An 18,727-nucleotide genomic window follows, 5' to 3' on the forward strand; every position below is an offset into this window, starting at 1 on the left:
CTACTATTGATTGCATCATCGGTGCCTCTCTGATGTATGTAAGCGAACTGATAAGGATCTAACTGTGGGCATACATCCATCTGTAATTTGCTCACAATGAGCTTTTCCATAGCTACACTTCATTACAACAGAAGTTAAAGCAATAGGTCTGAAATCATTATTCTCCAGTGGGTAGGATTTCTAAGTGTGTTATAATTACCTTTTTCCACTGTGTGGGTACAGTGTGAGAGTGTAGGGACCTCTGGAAGATAGGACACCATGCAGACGTCAGTTCATCTGCAAATTGTTCTTAATAGAAAAGCAGAAATGGCATCTGGGTCTGTGGCCTTATTGACATTGATTTACTTAAAGACCTTATTGATGGATTTATAATATTTGAATCACAAAATGAGCACTAAGTAAATACACAACATGTAAAACGAAACGATTTTTCTGAGTTAATAGGCACATAATATGAACAATTACATGTGTATAAAGCGCTCATGAAGTCATATTATCCCCCCCCCCCCCACCACCACCACCACCACACACGTAGACTACGGGATTATGCAGTGGTCATGGTTACAGCGAGATGATGACAAAAAACTGGGGAAACAGGAAAAGCGTGTTTTCTTTCTAGTCGGTAAATCATTGTGTAAGATATGCCACTGTAGTGCAAAACTAGGCTACAATAAAGTTTTATAAATGTTTGCTGACGGCGTGCAATTTAACAGTTAACGTTACGTCTCTTAATCCGTCAGTTCTCCCTCCCAGTTAACTTAACGTAGGCTACTTTCTAAAAACGAAACCAAGACTGATTCTCTTTCACAATGAAAGCGCGAAATTTGTTAATAGTTTTATTGCTGGTGTCTAATATAACATCATCTTCAGGTTTTCTAGATGTGTTCGCGGCTGCTACATCTTATGTGGTTAACAAATTTTTTGAAGGGGACGACTTGCTGCCTTTTGACGCTAAACGTGAGTAAAACTGCAAAATAACGTATCGTAGACTATGTTTTGATATGGTTCAAACAGTGTCAAATGTTTCCTTCGTTTTTCAAAAGGTATGCTAATAATTTTCCACGCATTTAAGTAACCTGGTGTCTGGTTTAATACCTAGGCCTATGTTGTTGTCAAATTAATTTTACCACATAACGGTATATTTTCTTTCATATAAAGTGTTTGCCAAATAGTATTAATGAAAAAAGGAGAGAGATAGAAATTACAACAATATTTGTTAAACTCTAAATATTATTAGGCCTATAAAATTCCTTTTAAATGCTTTTTTAAATACAATTTTAGAAGTTATAATAAGATATTTGTCATGTGGTAGAAGTGTCAGAAAACCTCAGGAAAATGTGTTACATCTACTGGTCATTAGATCAGTGGTTACATCAGATTATTTTGGTGTGCTCTGGTTTTTCGTGAAACATTTGTCCAGCTAAAACCAGCAAATCTGCATGAGCTGGTTTAACTTTGCTTCCGCTCATACTTGTAAACTGTTAGGCATTTTTTTTTTTTACTTTTTATTTTGCTATAGCCTAGTAGCCTACTACTTCTTTACTCGTATTTTAGGTGATTTACATTTGACAAAAATGCAACATTCTTTTGATTTGTTTTTGTTTCTGTGTTGGTTCTGTGTAGTTGTTTGTTTATAGTACAAATTATCCTTGCAAGCTACAAACAATCGTTGACTTTACATATCTTCACATCTTTCAGGTTTGGAGAAAGATTTAAGAGACTCTCTCTTTGGGCAACACATTGCTACTGATGTTGTACTAAAAGCTGTATCGTCATTTATGAAGGACAGCAAACCAAACAAACCGCTGGTCCTCTCTTTCCATGGGACTTCAGGAGTTGGGAAGAATCATGTCACTAAAATCATTGCTAGAAACATGTACAAAAAAGGGGAAAACAGCAAACATGTTCACACATATATATCTGAGCATCATTTCCCACACAAAGAAAAGTCAGACCTATACAGCGTAAGTAAATAAATGGTAGTATTTTAGCCTTGGCCTAAGACTCTAGCAATCGCATTTATAACAAATGATTGGTTCTGGTCAGGCTCTATACCTTTAACATCTAAGATGGCCCACAAGAACCTCAGACTTATAGTTAGCCATATAGTTGGGGATTGGGTCATTTAACATTTCAGTATTTTCATTTTATACAGTAATGAATAAAAGTTTTAGGGTTAGGTTAAACGATCACCATGTTTCTCTTAAACGGACACCATGTTTCGCATAGTAGGCTAAGCTATTCATTACTACACTGAAAATGTACTAAACTGTATATTTAAAATTATAGTATGAAAGTAAATAATAATGTATATAATGCAAATAATACATATTTGTAAAATAATTTGGAATATTGCACAAATCAGAAGTCTTTCTCTAACTGGGCATGTTCTATATATTCAGGCTCAGCTAAAGCAGTGGATTCATGGAAATGTATCAAGGTTTCCCAGCTCTATGTTCATATTTGATGAAATGGACAAGATGCAGCCACAGCTGATTGACACCATGAGGGCCTTTCTGGACTACAATGCCAGAGTAGACGGCGTGTCATTCCACCATGCAATCTTTATTTTTCTCAGGTAATGCTCTCAAATCATGGCTTTGTTTTTCAGATTTCCATAAATGCAGTTGTAGGCATCACATCAGCTAAATAAAATTCAAACAGAGTGGTAATTAAATAGCTCTACTTCCAAAAGATTGACCTGACTAAGTTGTGTTTTTTTATAGTAACGCAGGTGGGAATGTGATTGCCGAAGTGGCTCTGGATTTCTGGAGAGAAGGCAAAGATCGGGAAGAGCTATGGATGAACAGTAAAGAACTGGAGACTAAAATCTTTCAAAACATCTTCAATGATAAAAACAGTAAGTATTGAAAGATCATTGAAGTATTCGGCAAAATCAATATTTTTTCAAATGTTGATAAGATAATATTCCATGTATTTCAAATGAAGGAAATATTTGAAAAGTGAAAATTAAGTGATGGGTATTTAAAGTGTTAGTTCACCCAAAAATTGTAATTCTGTCATTAATTACTCAGACCTTTGTTTGTCAGAACACAAATTAAGATATTTCTGATGAAATCCGAGAGCTCTCTGACCCCTCCATAGACAGCTATTTAATGAACACTTTCAAAGCCCAGAAAGGCAGTAAAGACATTGTTAAAATAGCCCATGTTACTACAGTAGTTCAATCTTAATTTTAGGAAGCGATAAGAATACTTTTTGTGCGCAAAACCCCCTCAAAATAATGACTTTATTCAACAATTTGTTCTCGTCCATATCAGTCTCCTACACAGTTGACATAGTAAATACAGTGCTACACTTTCCAAGCGCTAAATCAGAACGGCAGCTTTCCATTGGCCAACGCTGTTCACATGAGCACTGCGATACAAGTGTGTGATGCTAACGCAGGAACTAGCCAATCGTGAACCGCTATGTCGAGATGGGTTTGGGGTAAGGTTCCAATAAGGAAGCATCCATTTATGATTTTAATTAATATAATCATACACTGAATGCATCAATATCACTTTCTTCCGGTACGATACTTTAATTCTTAGTACTTGCAGATACAGACTACTGATACCTGTATTTTCATTGTATGTTTTTTTGTGTGTGTGTGTGTGTGTGTGTGTGTGTGTGTGTGTGTGTGTGTGTGTGTGTGTGTGTGTGTGTGTGTGTGTGTGTGGAAAAAAACCAAAATAATATGAATCAAATTAGTTGGCTTATCAAATAGATATTTCCTTCAGTTATTTTCAGTTATTTCCTGTAATAATGTAGCAAACCAATTGTTACACATAAACCACGTAACATTTCATGATTTTACTTGCACATATGATTTAGTTTTAATCCAAATAAAATAAAAACTTTCCGTTTGCTCACAAAACCTTTGCTTTCCCCTGAGAAACGCAACATTTAAGAAACATTGCTTTATTTGTTTGCATTTAGTCATCAAATAAAAACTTTGTGTTCGCTGAAAGACATTGCATTTGCTTACAAAACCTTTGATTCCCCTGAGAAACTTTGCTTTTGCACGCAAATCAATTTTTTGTTCCCTGAGAAACTTTGCTTTTGCACGCAAATCAATTTTTTGTTCCCTGAGAAACTTTGCTTTTGCTCGCAAAGCCTTTGCGTTCCTCTGAGAAACTTAACGTTCACTCGCAAAAATGTTTGCATTCCCCCGGGAAACTTTCATTCGTTCTTAAATTCTTTGAGTCCCCTGAGAAACTTTGCGTTCACTCGCGAATCCTTTGTGTTCCCGGCGAAACTTTGCGTTTGCTCAAAACCTTTTGTGTTCCATGAGAAACACTGCTTTCACTTGCAGAAACTTTGCGTTACCCCGAGAAACTTTGCGTTCGCTTGCAAAACATTTTGCGTTCCTTGAAAAACTCTGTGTTTGCTTGCAAGACCTTTGTGTTCCCTGAGAAACGTTGCATCCGCTTGCAAAACCATTGCGTTCCTCGAGAAATTTTGCGTTCACTTGCAAATCCTTTGAGTCCTCTGAGAAACTTTTCATTTGCAAAAACTTTGCGTTCCCTCACAAAACTTTGCTTTCCCCCGCAAAACCTTTTGCGTTCCCTGAGAAACTTTGCATTCATTTGCAAAACCTTTGCGTTCCCTGAGAAACTGCGTTTGCTTGAAAAAAAAAAAAGTTTGCGTTCCCCTAAAAAACTTTGCTTTTGTTTGCAAAAACGTCACGTTTGCTGAGAAACTTTGCATTCCTCCGGGAAACTTTGCGTTCGCTTGCAAAAAACGATACATTCCACCAAGAAAATTTAATTTGTTCGCAAATCCTTTGAGTTTCCTGAGAAACTTAGCGTTTGCTTGCAAAATCTTAGCGTTCGCTGAGAAACTTGCGTTCGCTTGCAAAACGGTGCGTTCCCCGCTGAAACTTTGCGTTCGCTTGCAAAAACCGTTGCGTTCCCTGTGAAACTTTGCGTTCGCTTGCAAAAATCTTTCTGTTCCCCTGAAAAAACAAATATTTGTTTGCATTTAGTCATCAAATAAATCCTTTAATAATAATAATGTTTATGTCTACAGGTGGATTTCTGCACTCCAGTATCATAGATCATCATCTGGTTGATCACTATATTCCTTTCCTACCTCTGGAGCTAAAGCATGTGCGTCAGTGTGTCATGGTTGAGATGGCCCATCTGAAGATGAACAAAGACTCTGATCTGGCAGATAAAGTGGCCAGAGAGATGCCCTTCTTCCCTGAAAAAGAGAAAATATTTTCTGTTAAAGGCTGCAAATCTGTCAGACAGAAGCTGGTCTTACAAATTGATGAATAGATGAAAGACTGCACCTCTTGTACGATTTATTTGAACTTTTAAACACACAGTTGAACAGTAATGAAGTGAAGATCGACCTTATATCTCTCTTTTGTTTTACTATTACATTCTTGATGAGTTACATCTGGAGTCTGGATTGGAGTCCCTTTATTAAAAAAAAATATTTAGACTATTATGTGTCCAGTCTGTTTAGCTTTTGAGTGAACGATTTTGAAAGGAAATTGGACCTTTGCATCTGATGCATCGGTGTGTTTTTGCAATGGCATGGTAAGTAAATGATGACTGTGTGTGTGTGTGTGTGTGTGTGTGTGTGTGTGTGTGTGAGAGAGAGAGAGAGAGAGAGAGAGAGAGAGAGAGAGAGAGAGAGAGAGAGAGAGAGAGCCGCTATAATCTCTGCTAATAATAATGCGCATGTCTCATGGTTTATGAACGCGTCATTCAGATGGATGGATGGATGAACTTCTTTCACCTTTCGTAGCGGTATATTCATAATCTTTTCATTCTTTAATAGTGTCCTCTCGTTTTGATGTCATATTTGTGACAACAGCATGAGCTAGGCTGGCTAACAGGCTAGCTCAGGATGTTGCTCATTCAGATGTCCTTTTAACCGCATGGTCTGCTTATTATGACCTCACATCGCGTTTAATTGGTTATTATCTTTTACCTTTGACTGCGTTTTATGTCGCGTTTTATGTAAGAGTCTAAACGCGACTACAGTGTCACTGACATCCATTAGAAACTTCTGTATTTTGCATGACAGCCTTCAGTATTTGCAATGGAAATATTGAAATACATATTTTAATACGCATGATATTTTGTTTGTTTGGGATGAATCACGAAGGCAGTTCGATCATAGCACAATGACCAAACATAAAATTAAAAACAGACCCATAAGTAATCATGAATATTTTTTATTCATAGATATAGTCAGTGATAAATTAATATTATTTACATAATTGTATATTTATTGTGCATTCGCTTTCAGTTTTATATTTTCTGGTAGACCAGGTAAGTTTTTATTTTATTTTAGTATATATAAATTTATTTAAATTTATTTTAGTTAGTTGTCAATTAAGGCAAAACATTTTTTTTATATATAATTTAAGTTGATATTTTATATTATTTTAGCTTAATTTCAAATTTTAGTCAACAATAACAATGGATATATGTAATTCCTTCATCTATGTATATTTATTTATCTACCATTCACATTTTGTTAAATATATATATATATATGTCGAATAGAGCTGACTATGGTGACTATATATATTGAAATAACTCTTTTTAAATATATATTTCATAATAACCTCCATAATGTCATTATTCTGATAGTCTCCAGGCAGCAGAACACATGGTCATGATGAGGATGGTGGTGATATTGCTCTCTGTGATGATGATCTACATGCTCCTGGTGGATGCTGTGGTGGAAAGCACTGCAGAATTTGATCCATATAAGGTTCTTGGTGTCACCAGAAGTGCAAGCCAAGCAGAAATCAAGAAAGTATACAAACGCCTGGCCAAAGAATGGTGAGAGTGCATTTTTTGTAGATTGTAATACTTATACATTAACTTTATGATGTCTTTAAAAAGAATGGTACACCATAGTCATCTTTCTTTTCTATATCAGGCATCCTGATAAAAACAAAAATCCTGAAGCAGAAGACATGTTCATCAAGATTACTAAATCTTACGAGGTATTGCAGCTCACATAGACTCCGTACAGGTTACATGTTGTCAGAAGTAATGCTTGCTGATGTTAACTTCATGTTACTCCATAGATCTTGACAAATGAGGAGAAGAGAGCCAGCTATGATCGCTATAGACAAACAGATTACGCTGATCCGTATGGTCGCGGGCATTACGGTTTCCGCCACTTTCATGACAACTTCTACTTTGACGAGTCTTTCTTCCACTTTCCCTTCAACAATAAGGGTGGCCGGGACTTTGCTGACAGCAAGTACACGTTGCACTTTAACCAGTATGTCAGTGAAGTTGTGCCAGACAGCTTCAAGAGGCCTTACCTAATCAAGATCACCTCTGACTGGTGCTTTAGCTGCATCCATATCGAGCCAGTCTGGAAAGAAACAGTGCAGGAATTGGAGACTCTGGGTGAGAGATTTTAGAGAGAAATTCTTACGTGTCAACAAGAGTTAAAATGAGTTAAAGTTGATTACCTCCAAGTAAGATGTTTTTTCCCTCATTTCTAGGGATTGGAATCGGTGTGGTTGATGTTGGTTATGAGCGCCGCTTATCAAATCATCTGGGCGCACATCAGACTCCGTCTATTCTTGGGGTTGTCAACGGAAAAGTGGCTTTCTTTCATTACGCTGTTGTTAAGAGCCACCTGATGCAGTTCGTAGAGGATTTGCTACCACAGAGACTAGTCGAAAAGGTTAGTGAACATTATAATTTACTAATGTCTGGATTAATTTATATCTTCTTCTGGTCTGAAACGTCTCATTCATGGATGTCTGTAGGTTACAGACAAGAACAACCAAGAGTTTCTGAAGAGCTGGCATGACCTAAACAAGCCACATGTTCTCCTGTTTGACCAAGTGCCTTCGGTTCCTCTGCTTTATAAGGTAGAGTTGGTTAGTAACCTTGAGAATTGGCAATTGGCAATTCACATTCCTGTAATTTCCTAATTTCCATTACTTTCCGATAGCTAACAGCCTTTGCCCATAAGGATTACGTGCAGTTTGGATATGTGGATCAAGGTCTTTCTGAGACCGCTGACCTTCTCAGAAAATTCAATATTAACACTTACGCGCCAACCATGCTTGTCTTCAAAGAGGACGTGGAGAAGCCTGCAGACATTATACAGGTAGACCTGTTCACTTGACTTCTGTAGGTCATATTGATTGAATGAAGCCTGTTACTGGCAAAAATCAACACATAGAGTTGATGGTTTTACCTGTTCATGTTCAGATTAAGAACATTCTTTGTTTTATCTTGTATTAATATAATTTATATAATATAACTTTTTACTTGGTAGGGTTGCAACAGCCATTTGGAAGTTCTTAATGAAATTGGAAATTAAAGTCCACACTAGAGGCTTAATAGCTACTAGCTAGTTTGTTGCTAACTCTGTACTTTACTCGGCTGCACAATTTTGTTCTAAAGGTAGAATGTAGCTAGGAGGTCGTAAGATCTCCATAAAGTAGCGGTAGTTGCATATGACGTTTAATCTCAATGATCCAATAACAGGCGTCAAACACATAGTTATGTGGAGATGTTGTGAATTTCAGTTAATCCTTGATTCTAACATTTTTACCTACCATAACTAACATTAAAAATAAGTTTCCAATAAAATACAATACTACTTGATCATGAATATCATAATAGGTATTTTAATATTGTGCCAAGAGAAAAGAGAACCAGGATGTGTGATGGAATTACCCTAGAAGGGCCTTTACTGAGTGAAAAGATTGAAATGAGTGCAGGAAAGCTGATGCATTAGCATTGAGGAGTGCAGGAGTGAATGTGTGGTAACTTGGAGAATTGCAGTCTAGGTTCCTTTATAATCACTGGAGGCTACAGGTGAAAAGAACCAGAGACAATATTTAGTAGTGCTTGCTTAGTTTGTAACTTAGTGCCTCTTCACGTCAAAACTAGGCTACTGTGAGTAGTAACTTATGAACAGCTGTTGCAACCGGCCCTGTATCCTGGTCCTAGAAGGGTGTAGTCCTGAAACAACATTCAAATCATCATCTTGCTCCCCTTAGATTTGAGATTCTAAACGGTTAATAATAGTTTTATAGTGCTCCTATTATGGTTTTTCGAATATTCCCTATCATGCAGCATGTAATATAACTGTCTGTGAATAATAATATTGTGCAACGTTGAAAGTAAATAAAGTTATTGTCTCCCAAAGGAAAGAATCAACCTTAAACCGCCTATACAAATCATTTGAATAGCCTATACGAGACGTTTTACATCACTAGAAAATACATTTGCGTAATGCAAAATGTTGTACGTTGTCCTTCCACAAACAAATTGTCCCAGATTTAAACACGTCATTTTACTGATGACTGCTTCTCAAATCTCAAGTTCAACGCAGGGTTTGCAAAACGCTTGCTCTTTAAAGATGGGCCAGTACTAGTTTATTTGGACCAGCTGGCTCCTCAGAATCGCAACCTGAATGTACGATTAATTATTGATCTATATATTTTCTACCAGGTGTTCAAAATACTTAGTTTTGTGTTTTATATTGTGTACATTTCCTGCTAACTCACGTTATTACTGTCTTACTGAAATACTACTGCTAATCAGCTGTGGGCCAATATTACCTAAAACTCTGTCTATTAATGCAGATTGTCTAGCATTAATAATATTTCGATTAAAGATAAAGGATGGAGCAAGATTTGTTTTACAAACGTTTATGTTACATCAGTCATTCACGTTAGTGCTCACCCATTGTATGCACAGTTGTTAATAAGGTTCCTTTATGTGAAGTGCAATATATTTTAAATATACACATGGGTTTGTTGATGGACATTCACTTGTTGCTGATGGTGAGGTATTAAAGTTTACAACATCTCATACGTCAAACTGAGTAGTGTACCTCTGAGAAACGTCCTGCTCAAGTCATTCTTGTGATAAAGGTTGGGGTTGAATAACTAGTTCTTCCAATGTTTTATCATCGGACTCATGCTCGGATTTATATGGTAAAATCCACATGGTCTTTACAGTGTGTATAATCGCTGAGCTTTAGGAAGTGGTGCTGAAGTTTATGGTAATGGTTTTAGCTTCCGAAACAAGCACTGTAAACGGTAGACCAATCACAGAAACACAGATTCACAAAAATGTGGTGATGTGCAATGTATATTATGAGAAAATAAAAGTGTATTTTTACATTTAATGCATGTAAAACTGTTATAAGACACCTCCAAAACAAAATTAATAACCTTAAAAATAGCATAATAGGTGCACTTAAATATGTGTACTTGACAGATATGTTATTCCAGGACTGACAAACAATGGCTTGCTTGGAAAATGGTGGTCATATGAGATGCTTGATAAGATATAAATGTGGTTACCTCTGACTTTCAATTAACTGTCTTCACCCCCAGGCTAAAGTGATGAAGAAGCAGACAATAGATGAGTTCATCTCCAACAACAGGTTCCTACTGGCCCCTCGTCTGATAAACCAGAAGCTATTTGATGAGCTTTGTCCAGTTAAACAGTTCCATCGACGCAGGAAGTAAGACGGCTGTGTAAAAATCAGTAGTTAATCTGATGCAACATGTCTTTTCCAAAGGTCTGCAATGTCTTTTCCACAGGTATTGTGTTCTACTCATCACTGGTGAGGAAGAGTCCTTCGCTACAGGAAATGAGGCGTTTCTTTCACTGGCCTCTGCGAACACTGTTGAAGTATTGCGCTTTGCTTATGTGTACCAGCGACGACAGCAGCCTCTATGTGATGTTCTTCTGAAGAACAAAGATGGCACACCACCACAGGTAGACCTTATCTTCTACATGCAGTTTGAAGGACTTTGCACTAGAGAAACGTTTTCATCGTTCCTATGACTATTGATGGAAGTAGACGCTTTTTGGCATTTTTTTTGTTATAGGAACCAACTAAATTAAATCCTTAGGAGGGTCTAACCTAGTTGTTTCATATACTGTTTACCTTCTTTGTTTAACAGTCTGTTAAACAGATCGTAAATTGACGAAGATAGATAATGGTAGACTGGCTGACCTTTTCTTGGTGCTGCCAAAATAAAAGTATGCCACGTTGTCAAAATTAAAGTCCCGCATAACAACCACAGCAGTAGGACGTAAATGAGCAGGAAGTATGTCACTTCAGTGTTTCAATTGACGATGCGAATGCAACCAGGGAAATTCCTTTAGGGAAACATTTCTTTCTCGAGGGGGACCGCCCTGGTGACTAGTTCCTATAACAACCCTGTGCGAAAGCCCCTTTAGATTAGGTCGACTGATCTCTTGTTTTTACTTAATCAATTTTTAAAGTTGCTTTTTGCATTAATTTTGCGTATAGAGATTGGAACAATACATTTAATCAAATCAATCACTTTAATGTTGCAATTGTTTAAGATTGTCAAGATTGCTAAATTATTTTCAGGATTAACTCTATCTTCATTACTCCCTCCCTATTCTAGTTTAGGCTACTCAGAGTAGTCTCCAAAATGCAGTATTTCAGGCACTTTTTGCGTTTCTTCACCTCTTCATGACGTATCACATCCTGTTTTATTACAAGTTTTATTGTAGTTTCAAGCTTTTTTTTTATCAACACAAATGTAGGTACTTTTTTTTTTTTTTAAAGCAACATTCTAAACAAAAAAATACAACGTGCATAAGCAATATCACTTGTTTCTGCTACGTAATAGTGCCCCCTACCAGAGTCCTGCACGGGTTCATCAACCTGCAAATTTAGCTGAAACGGGGGAAAAAACAAAACAACTATGTGGGATACAGGTGCGGGTCGGGCCGGACAAGGGGGAAACACGGGTTTAAAACAGTCACGTGCCAACGTAAAAATATATGCATATTTTTAGGAACTCATCTACAAAAATATGTCTAGCCTGTATTTCAAGTTAATGAAATAATTTCAAAACAATAGCAGGTTATTTGTGCTCGCTGCGCTACGTGCCCTCCCAGGATTCTCTCACTTTCAAGGCTTCAAGCTCAGCACCAGACGCGCACATTATAGATTATATAGGCCTATGTGCAAACTCAGTTTTTAATCCACTTCTAACAGAAGAGCTGCACGATGTGTGCATCTTGTAGCACAGGGTGAAATCAGTACATTGGCGCTCTGTGGCGCGGCAGGATTTTGAAAAACTTCCTGAGTCGCCACAGACAGGCGCCGAATGCTGCCGCCGGTGTGCGTACACTCATTGAAAACAATGGTTTTGAATTTTAAAGACGTGGCGCGGTGCTGTAATTACTTTTGTATGACCTGGCAATAAATGTGTAGGCCTGTTATATGCTAAACTGATTTTATTTCGGGTGTGGGTCAGGTATAATATGTTTGAATTTTATTTTAAGCGGGTCGGGTCGGGTGCGGATTTTAATTAGCGCTCCATGTCAGAAAACGGGTCGGATGCGGTTTAACACACCGTGGGTACGGACTTAAAAAATCAGACCCGTGCAGGACATAACAGTGAAATTATGCCCCCTACCACATAACAGGGAATGATGGAAAATTCCATCAAAGGCAGCGAAAGTGTTAATTTTGTGATGAAGTTCAGCACTATTTACATTGAATTTTTTTACATTTTACTTTGAAAGTTTTCATTGATATTATTGATTATAAAAATGGCCAATTGGTTAATTGGCCTGTTTTCCAATCAAAGTTATAAATAATGGCAAAATCCACAATTAGCCACTGACCCCTGAAGTCAGCAGCTCAGACTTTTGTTTGTATTGAGCAGGTGGTGATTCTGGAGAGGCGTAACGAAGCTGGGAAGATCCTCTATAAGCCAGTCTTGGGAGGATGGAACGGCAGTAAGGAGGACAAACACAAGCTCCTGGAGGAACTCGAAAGACTGCAGAAGGATCCCTCCATCCTCAACTACGACGCCATTCTGCCAGAGCTCAATAATGAGTTCGCCTCAGTGAGTCTCTCAGGGTTTCCTTTTTTATGGAACGTCTTTAATTGAGAAATTAGCAGTGACCTATATGCATGTTTCAGTAGAGAGCTAGATTGTGATCCATGTCCAAAAAGTGTTCCGAATTCGCCGTATCAGTCAAGTTTCCTTCAATAGTTTACATTTTGTACATTTATTTTTCTTTCAGATGTTTTTAATAAGATGGATTTACACGGCGTATGACTACTTATCTGAAATTATTGATGACCTCCTTCACAATAACTGGTAAGAGAATAAAACGGCATTTGATACGCTCTGCCCCCTTTGGTTACGATTACTAGCTCGGATAAGATTGACAAAATATCCCTTAATGGAATTTCTCAGTAATATTTTCAATATTTGGATATTTAATGTCCTATATCAAAGTACATTTTCTTTCTTTCGCAGGCGTGAGATGATGCCCCTTATGTCTTTGTTATTCTCTGCACTTTTTATTTTATTCGGCACTGTAGTCATTCAAGCTTTTAGGTGAGATTTATTGCTTTCATGATTTTGATAGGAATTTTGTCTTTAGACGGGAAATGCAGAGACATTCAACATCACCGTTTCCATTTTCAGTGACTCGAGTGAGGAAAAACAGCCCAAAGCTAAATCAAATGAAACGGTCAAGACAGAGAACGGTTCACCAAACACCTCCAACACATCCAGGTTCTTTAGTATATTATTTATAGTACTTAATCTATTTTAATAATGCACAATGCATAACTATCATATTGTGTATTGAATGATATCAAATATTTTATTATCAATATTGGTCAAATTTGGATATTTAACTATGCATGCTAATTCCTTTATTTTTATTTATATAATTTATTCAAAATACATATTATTATAATTGATATATTATTGATATTTAATGACACTGTAAATTGTAATCTTTAGCTGATTTGTAAATGTATATATATATTTTTACGCTGTTCTACTCTATAATGTTGTGATGCCTACAATCACTTGTAGAATTTAAAACGATTAATTTGTCACTTTATTTGATCTAAATGTCAAAAAAGGATTCTATAGCAATAGAAGTAAACGATTTTAATGTGACTCAATGCAGCAATATATTTTTGTAGTCATTATATTTTCCTACTTTATTTTATGCTCTTATTTTATTTTTTACTTTTCTTTCCAGCAGTCGTCCACCAAAGAAGAACTTTGTGGAGGTGACAGAGTTAACTGACATCACATACACCAGTAACCTGGTGAAGTTGAGGCCGGGTCACGTCAATGTAGTTCTGGTACTTACTGATGCCACGAAGAACATCCTGCTCAGCAAGTTTGCCAAGGAAGTCTATTCATTCACAGGGTGAGGCCTCATTACCTGCCATATTTTGTGGTTACATTGGCTAAAAAAAGATATATAGAATGAGCATGTTTACATGCACACAAACGCGCTGATAACATCCAAAAATCTGTTTATTGAAATAACCTAATTTACCGGTATACGTGCACATCAATAACCTAGCAATGCAAGGAAGCTGCTTTTACAAGAAGTCATTAAAATAAAAAGGTTATTCCTCTGGGGTGACGTCAAAACTTAAGCATCCATGCATTTCACTCAGAGTATTTTATTAATGGGAGTTGCGATGTTAAAGGGATAGTACACCCAAAAATGAAAATTCTGTCATTTTCTCACCCTTATGTCGTTGCAAACCTGTATGACTTCCGTTCATCTTCAGAACAGTAAAATAAGAATAAGTAAGGAATAACTGACGACGGGCTGTTGAATTATGTAAGGGATAATGTACACCCAGCCGGTTGTTATCACAGAATAAACCCCAATGGAGTGATCAGGATCAGAATCAGAATGCATCACTCTGAAGGGTCTGCGATAACAACTGGCTGGGTGTACATTATCCCACTTATTACACGGCTACTAGTGTCAAATAAATTAGACACAAAATATTGTCTTGAGATTAAATATTTTAATAGCTCTTACACAAAGCTTCGGTGAACAAAAACAGTTCCAAACTGATTTAAGCCTTTATCTATTGCTGCTAAATGCTGAAAATAAATGCTGAAAGGGTTAGTTCACCCAAAAATGAAACCAAACCTATGATTTACTCATCCTCAAGTCATCATATAGGTGTATGTGACATTCTTCTTTCAGACGAATACAATTGGAGTTATATTTAAAAAGTCCAGGCTAACTTTAATCCAAGCAGTAAATGCAGCTGTCCGTCAAATAGTGTGCTCCACACGACTCTGAAGGGTTAATAGAGCCTTCTGATTGGAATCGATGCGTTTGTTTTAGGAAAATATCCATATTTAATACTTTATAAAGGAAACTTGCCTGGAAGTCTTCCATTGTAACCCACGGCTGTTAAAGCCACAAGATGGCGTCAGTGTTAAGCATAGAAGTAGTACCGGTCAAGATAACTCGTAGTACCCGGATGAGCGGTTGTTATCTGGGAATACCATACCGCTGGAATGCGCGATTGACCAATCGGAATCAAGTGTTTCACAGAGCCGTGTACTAATAGGAAATAATGCACACCCGAGGTCAGCCATGAACATTTCAAATAATTTTCGAGTAATTTAATGGACCGGAGTCAATTTTTCTGCTTGTATTGTGGTTACCACGCTTCAAGACATTGTTCAGATGTTGCATTTCAAGGCACATGTGCAGGATTCATTTCTTACACATCTCATCCCAAGCCTTCGTTGCTAATTCCAAAATGTAATTTTAGGGCTAGTAACAGAAACTTGAGCTAATGATAGCAGATTAATGCAGTTATTAATGTAGTTTTTGGAGAGAGAGAGAGAGAGAGAGAGAGAGAGAGAGAGAGAGAGAGAGAGATATTAAGCGTGTGTGAATTACCTGAGTCTGTGTCTGTCAACAGTGTTGGCCATCACCATCTCTACTATAATAGCGAAACTGTAAGTTTATCTGCTTCAAGAACAGCACTATTACCTCGCTAATGAGGAAAGTCATGTAGCTTTTAAGTTGTTAAACTACTTACTGATAAAACCATCAGAGCAGTGCTGACAACACGTTTCTGTGCGAGCGTGTCTGTACTGTATGTGTGTGCGTTTGGGAGGGATAGAGAGCGGGAGAAAGAGCGTACCTCTATGTGCTTTCCTTTCTATACATAATAAAACATGGAAATGATTTGTCTTTCCCCCCTTCCTATTGTTTAATATGTCTTTGCTTGGTCGTTGTCATTGTGTGTTTTGGTTCTTTTGCTGTTGTCGGCTGTAAGGGTCTTTGAACTGAAATCATTTGGTGAAGTGATATGGAAATGTAATACGGTCAAGACCTGCCTTGAAAAACTTTAGCGGTGCATTTCCCTAAAAATAATAGCACACCTTAGAACATTCATCAACTTATCGGATTCAAGCATCAATAGCCCGTAGTATAAAGAATTAAAACATTCGCTTCTTATATTTGAAGTTTCTTTAAATGTACCTAACTTGTATCCAACTTGGCTGCACGAAATAAAAGAACACTTTTTAAATATATTTCTTGGGTCAAATGTTTTTTTTTGTGATATAGTTAATTAACTTCAAACAGTCATTGTGGCTGGATGCGCTTAAGTCTGCCGTATAAGGATGCTTTCCTGTCACATATTATAGAATGTGCATGTAAACAATCTCAATGTTTCCTCTTCCTTGCAGGAGTTTGACGCTACACTTCTCATTCCTAAATGTGGATAAACACAGTGAATGGATGAGTGCTGTACTGGAGTATGCCCAGGACGCCATGCAGATCGACACGGATGAGGACGAGGTGTCCGGCCGCAAAGCAGACTACACAGGTTACGTTCTAGCCCTCAATGGTCATAAGAAATACCTGTGTCTTTTCAAGCCAGTCTACACAGGTGAAGACTTGGATAGCAAGCCGGAAGAGGAAGGAGGAGGTTCCCGATCCAGGAAGGGCATGACGCGCTCCCGATCCACAACTCTTCAGATCCACCACAAACTGGATCGACTCGGGCTCTGGATGGAGCGACTAATGGAAGGGACTCTGCCCCGGTACTACGTCCCAGCCTGGCCCGGTCTGGACAAGATCACTGTCAATAAATAAAGCCTCATGGAAGCTAGCATGCCTTTGCTAGAGCTAATAACCCAGGTGGAGCAGAAGCACCCAAGGCCTCAGCGAAACTAGACTTGACACTGCTCAGATCGCAGATGATCGTGAGACGATCACACGCAAGACTTTGAATAAGTTACTTAAGTTTAGCAGTGTGGAGCAAAGGAAAATGTTCTTTAAAAAGTGCTTGAATTGACACGGATGCTGTTACTGACTTGGACATATTTAATGGAGGCCGTCACAGTCAGTTTGGGTCTTCTGTATTTATTATTGAGCCAAAATATTGAGACAGCTAGCCTAGCTTTCGATTTTTGACATTTCTGTTCCACGAACAACATTGCAAAATGCTGCTAGTTTAAAAAAAGATAACAAAATGTAGCATAACGAACATGATCACTGTAGACTTTATAGTCATAACTATGTTTACTCATGACAATGCTGTGAATTTTTATGTTTTACCAGATTTAAGAGACACTTTCCTTTTTAATTTCCCCCCCGATCAAGAAAGTAACTTTTCTGTTTATATTTTACAGTAAGATTTTATACATTAACTTTAGTTAATGCAATAAATGAAGTGCAAACAATATTTTACAGCTTTTTTTGATAACAGATAGTGAAAATTGTGGTTCATTATTAGTTCTTGATGCATGCGTTAGCAAAGTAACTAATTGCATTAACTAATGTTAAGTGTAAAAAAAAAAACTTTTTTTATATTCCAAAAATGTAATAAAAGAAAATACTTGGGCTATGTTTATTCAAATTGGCTATTTAAAGGATTAGTTCACTTAAAAAGGAACATTTCTTGATAATTTACTCACCCCCATCTCATCCAAGATGTTCATGTCTTTCTTTCTTCAGTCAAAAATAATTTTTTTGAGGAAAACATCCCAGGATTTTTCAGGTTGAAGGTCCAAATAAATGCTGTTTCAAAGTGCTTCAGAGGGCTCTGCTCTGATACCAGACGAGGGTTTTATCTAGCGAAACCATTAGCCAGTTTCCAAAAAATGTATATACTTTTTCAAAGCACTTTGAAACTGCATTGATTTGGACCTTCAACCTGAAAATTCCTGGAATGTTTTCCTCAAATAACGTAATTTATTTTCGACTGAAGAAACAAAGACATGAACATGGGTCTTAAAGCTACAGTGTGTGATATTTTCCCCCATCTAGCGGTGAAAAGGTATATAACCATCCAGTGAATAATAGTTTCTGTTCCTCTCAATTCTGATTTTGTTTTAACTCCTACGGTGGCCGATTTAGTCCAAGATTAACATGGCAATCCCCCTCTTCACATTCAACACGGTGCCATCGAGTGTTAAAACGCGAAAGGCGAAGCTTGAATTTACGGGTATGTCCCTCTTTGGCTAATGTACTTTCAAGATGGAGGGGCAACATGGCGACCAGCATTCGAACCCTTCACCCATATGTATTTTCAATGGCATATTATAAACTTACGAGAATACTTTATTACTTGAAAGAAGTTAATATACATTAATGAGCACATATATTTTTGAAAGAAGTGTTTTTAGCTAAAAAATAAACTAAAAAAGTTACACAGTGTAGCTTTAATGATCAGGAAATTTTCATTTTGAAGTGAACTTAAGTTCCATAAATATTTTAGTCTTTTATTTTGTTTACTTAAAAGTTCAGCAAATTAAGGACTGTAGCTTTAAAAGTTTTGTTGTGTAGCTCTTTGTCAAATGTCATAGCGTTTCCCATACTTGTGCTAAAAAATGAACACGATTTTACAGCAATACCCATAAAATATGAGCTGTGCTTCAGGCACGAGGTGTAAATAG

At 37.2% G+C, this 18,727-nt stretch overlaps 2 protein-coding genes across 3 annotated transcripts; both read left to right on the plus strand.

Annotated features, from left to right (window-relative positions):
• Positions 1 to 591: 591 nt before the first annotated feature.
• On the plus strand, positions 592 to 5,423 carry LOC137078409 (torsin-1A-like). The gene is made up of 5 exons (XM_067445660.1): positions 592 to 957; positions 1,699 to 1,964; positions 2,403 to 2,578; positions 2,727 to 2,860; positions 5,035 to 5,423. The coding sequence occupies exons 1-5, from the start codon at positions 810 to 812 to the stop codon at positions 5,283 to 5,285; spliced, it is 975 nt and encodes a 324-aa protein (XP_067301761.1). The 5' UTR covers positions 592 to 809; the 3' UTR covers positions 5,286 to 5,423.
• Positions 5,424 to 5,649: 226 nt separating this feature from the next.
• On the plus strand, positions 5,650 to 18,679 carry dnajc16 (DnaJ (Hsp40) homolog, subfamily C, member 16). 2 transcript variants are annotated; one of them, XM_067445655.1, is made up of 15 exons: positions 5,650 to 5,765; positions 6,618 to 6,812; positions 6,913 to 6,979; positions 7,064 to 7,394; positions 7,493 to 7,677; positions 7,763 to 7,867; positions 7,951 to 8,109; positions 10,358 to 10,488; positions 10,568 to 10,745; positions 12,683 to 12,865; positions 13,047 to 13,123; positions 13,286 to 13,366; positions 13,457 to 13,546; positions 14,028 to 14,201; positions 16,514 to 18,679. In XM_067445655.1, the coding sequence occupies exons 2-15, from the start codon at positions 6,637 to 6,639 to the stop codon at positions 16,920 to 16,922; spliced, it is 2,346 nt and encodes a 781-aa protein (XP_067301756.1). In that variant the 5' UTR covers positions 5,650 to 5,765; positions 6,618 to 6,636; the 3' UTR covers positions 16,923 to 18,679. The 2 variants fall into 2 exon arrangements, with proteins under 2 accessions (XP_067301756.1, XP_067301757.1); XM_067445656.1 differs by having other exon boundaries at positions 14,031 to 14,201.
• The last annotated feature ends 48 nt before the right edge of the window (positions 18,680 to 18,727 follow it).

This window comes from Pseudorasbora parva, chromosome 6 (genome assembly GCF_024679245.1).
Source record: "Pseudorasbora parva isolate DD20220531a chromosome 6, ASM2467924v1, whole genome shotgun sequence".
NCBI classification, from domain to species: domain Eukaryota; kingdom Metazoa; phylum Chordata; class Actinopteri; order Cypriniformes; family Gobionidae; genus Pseudorasbora; species Pseudorasbora parva.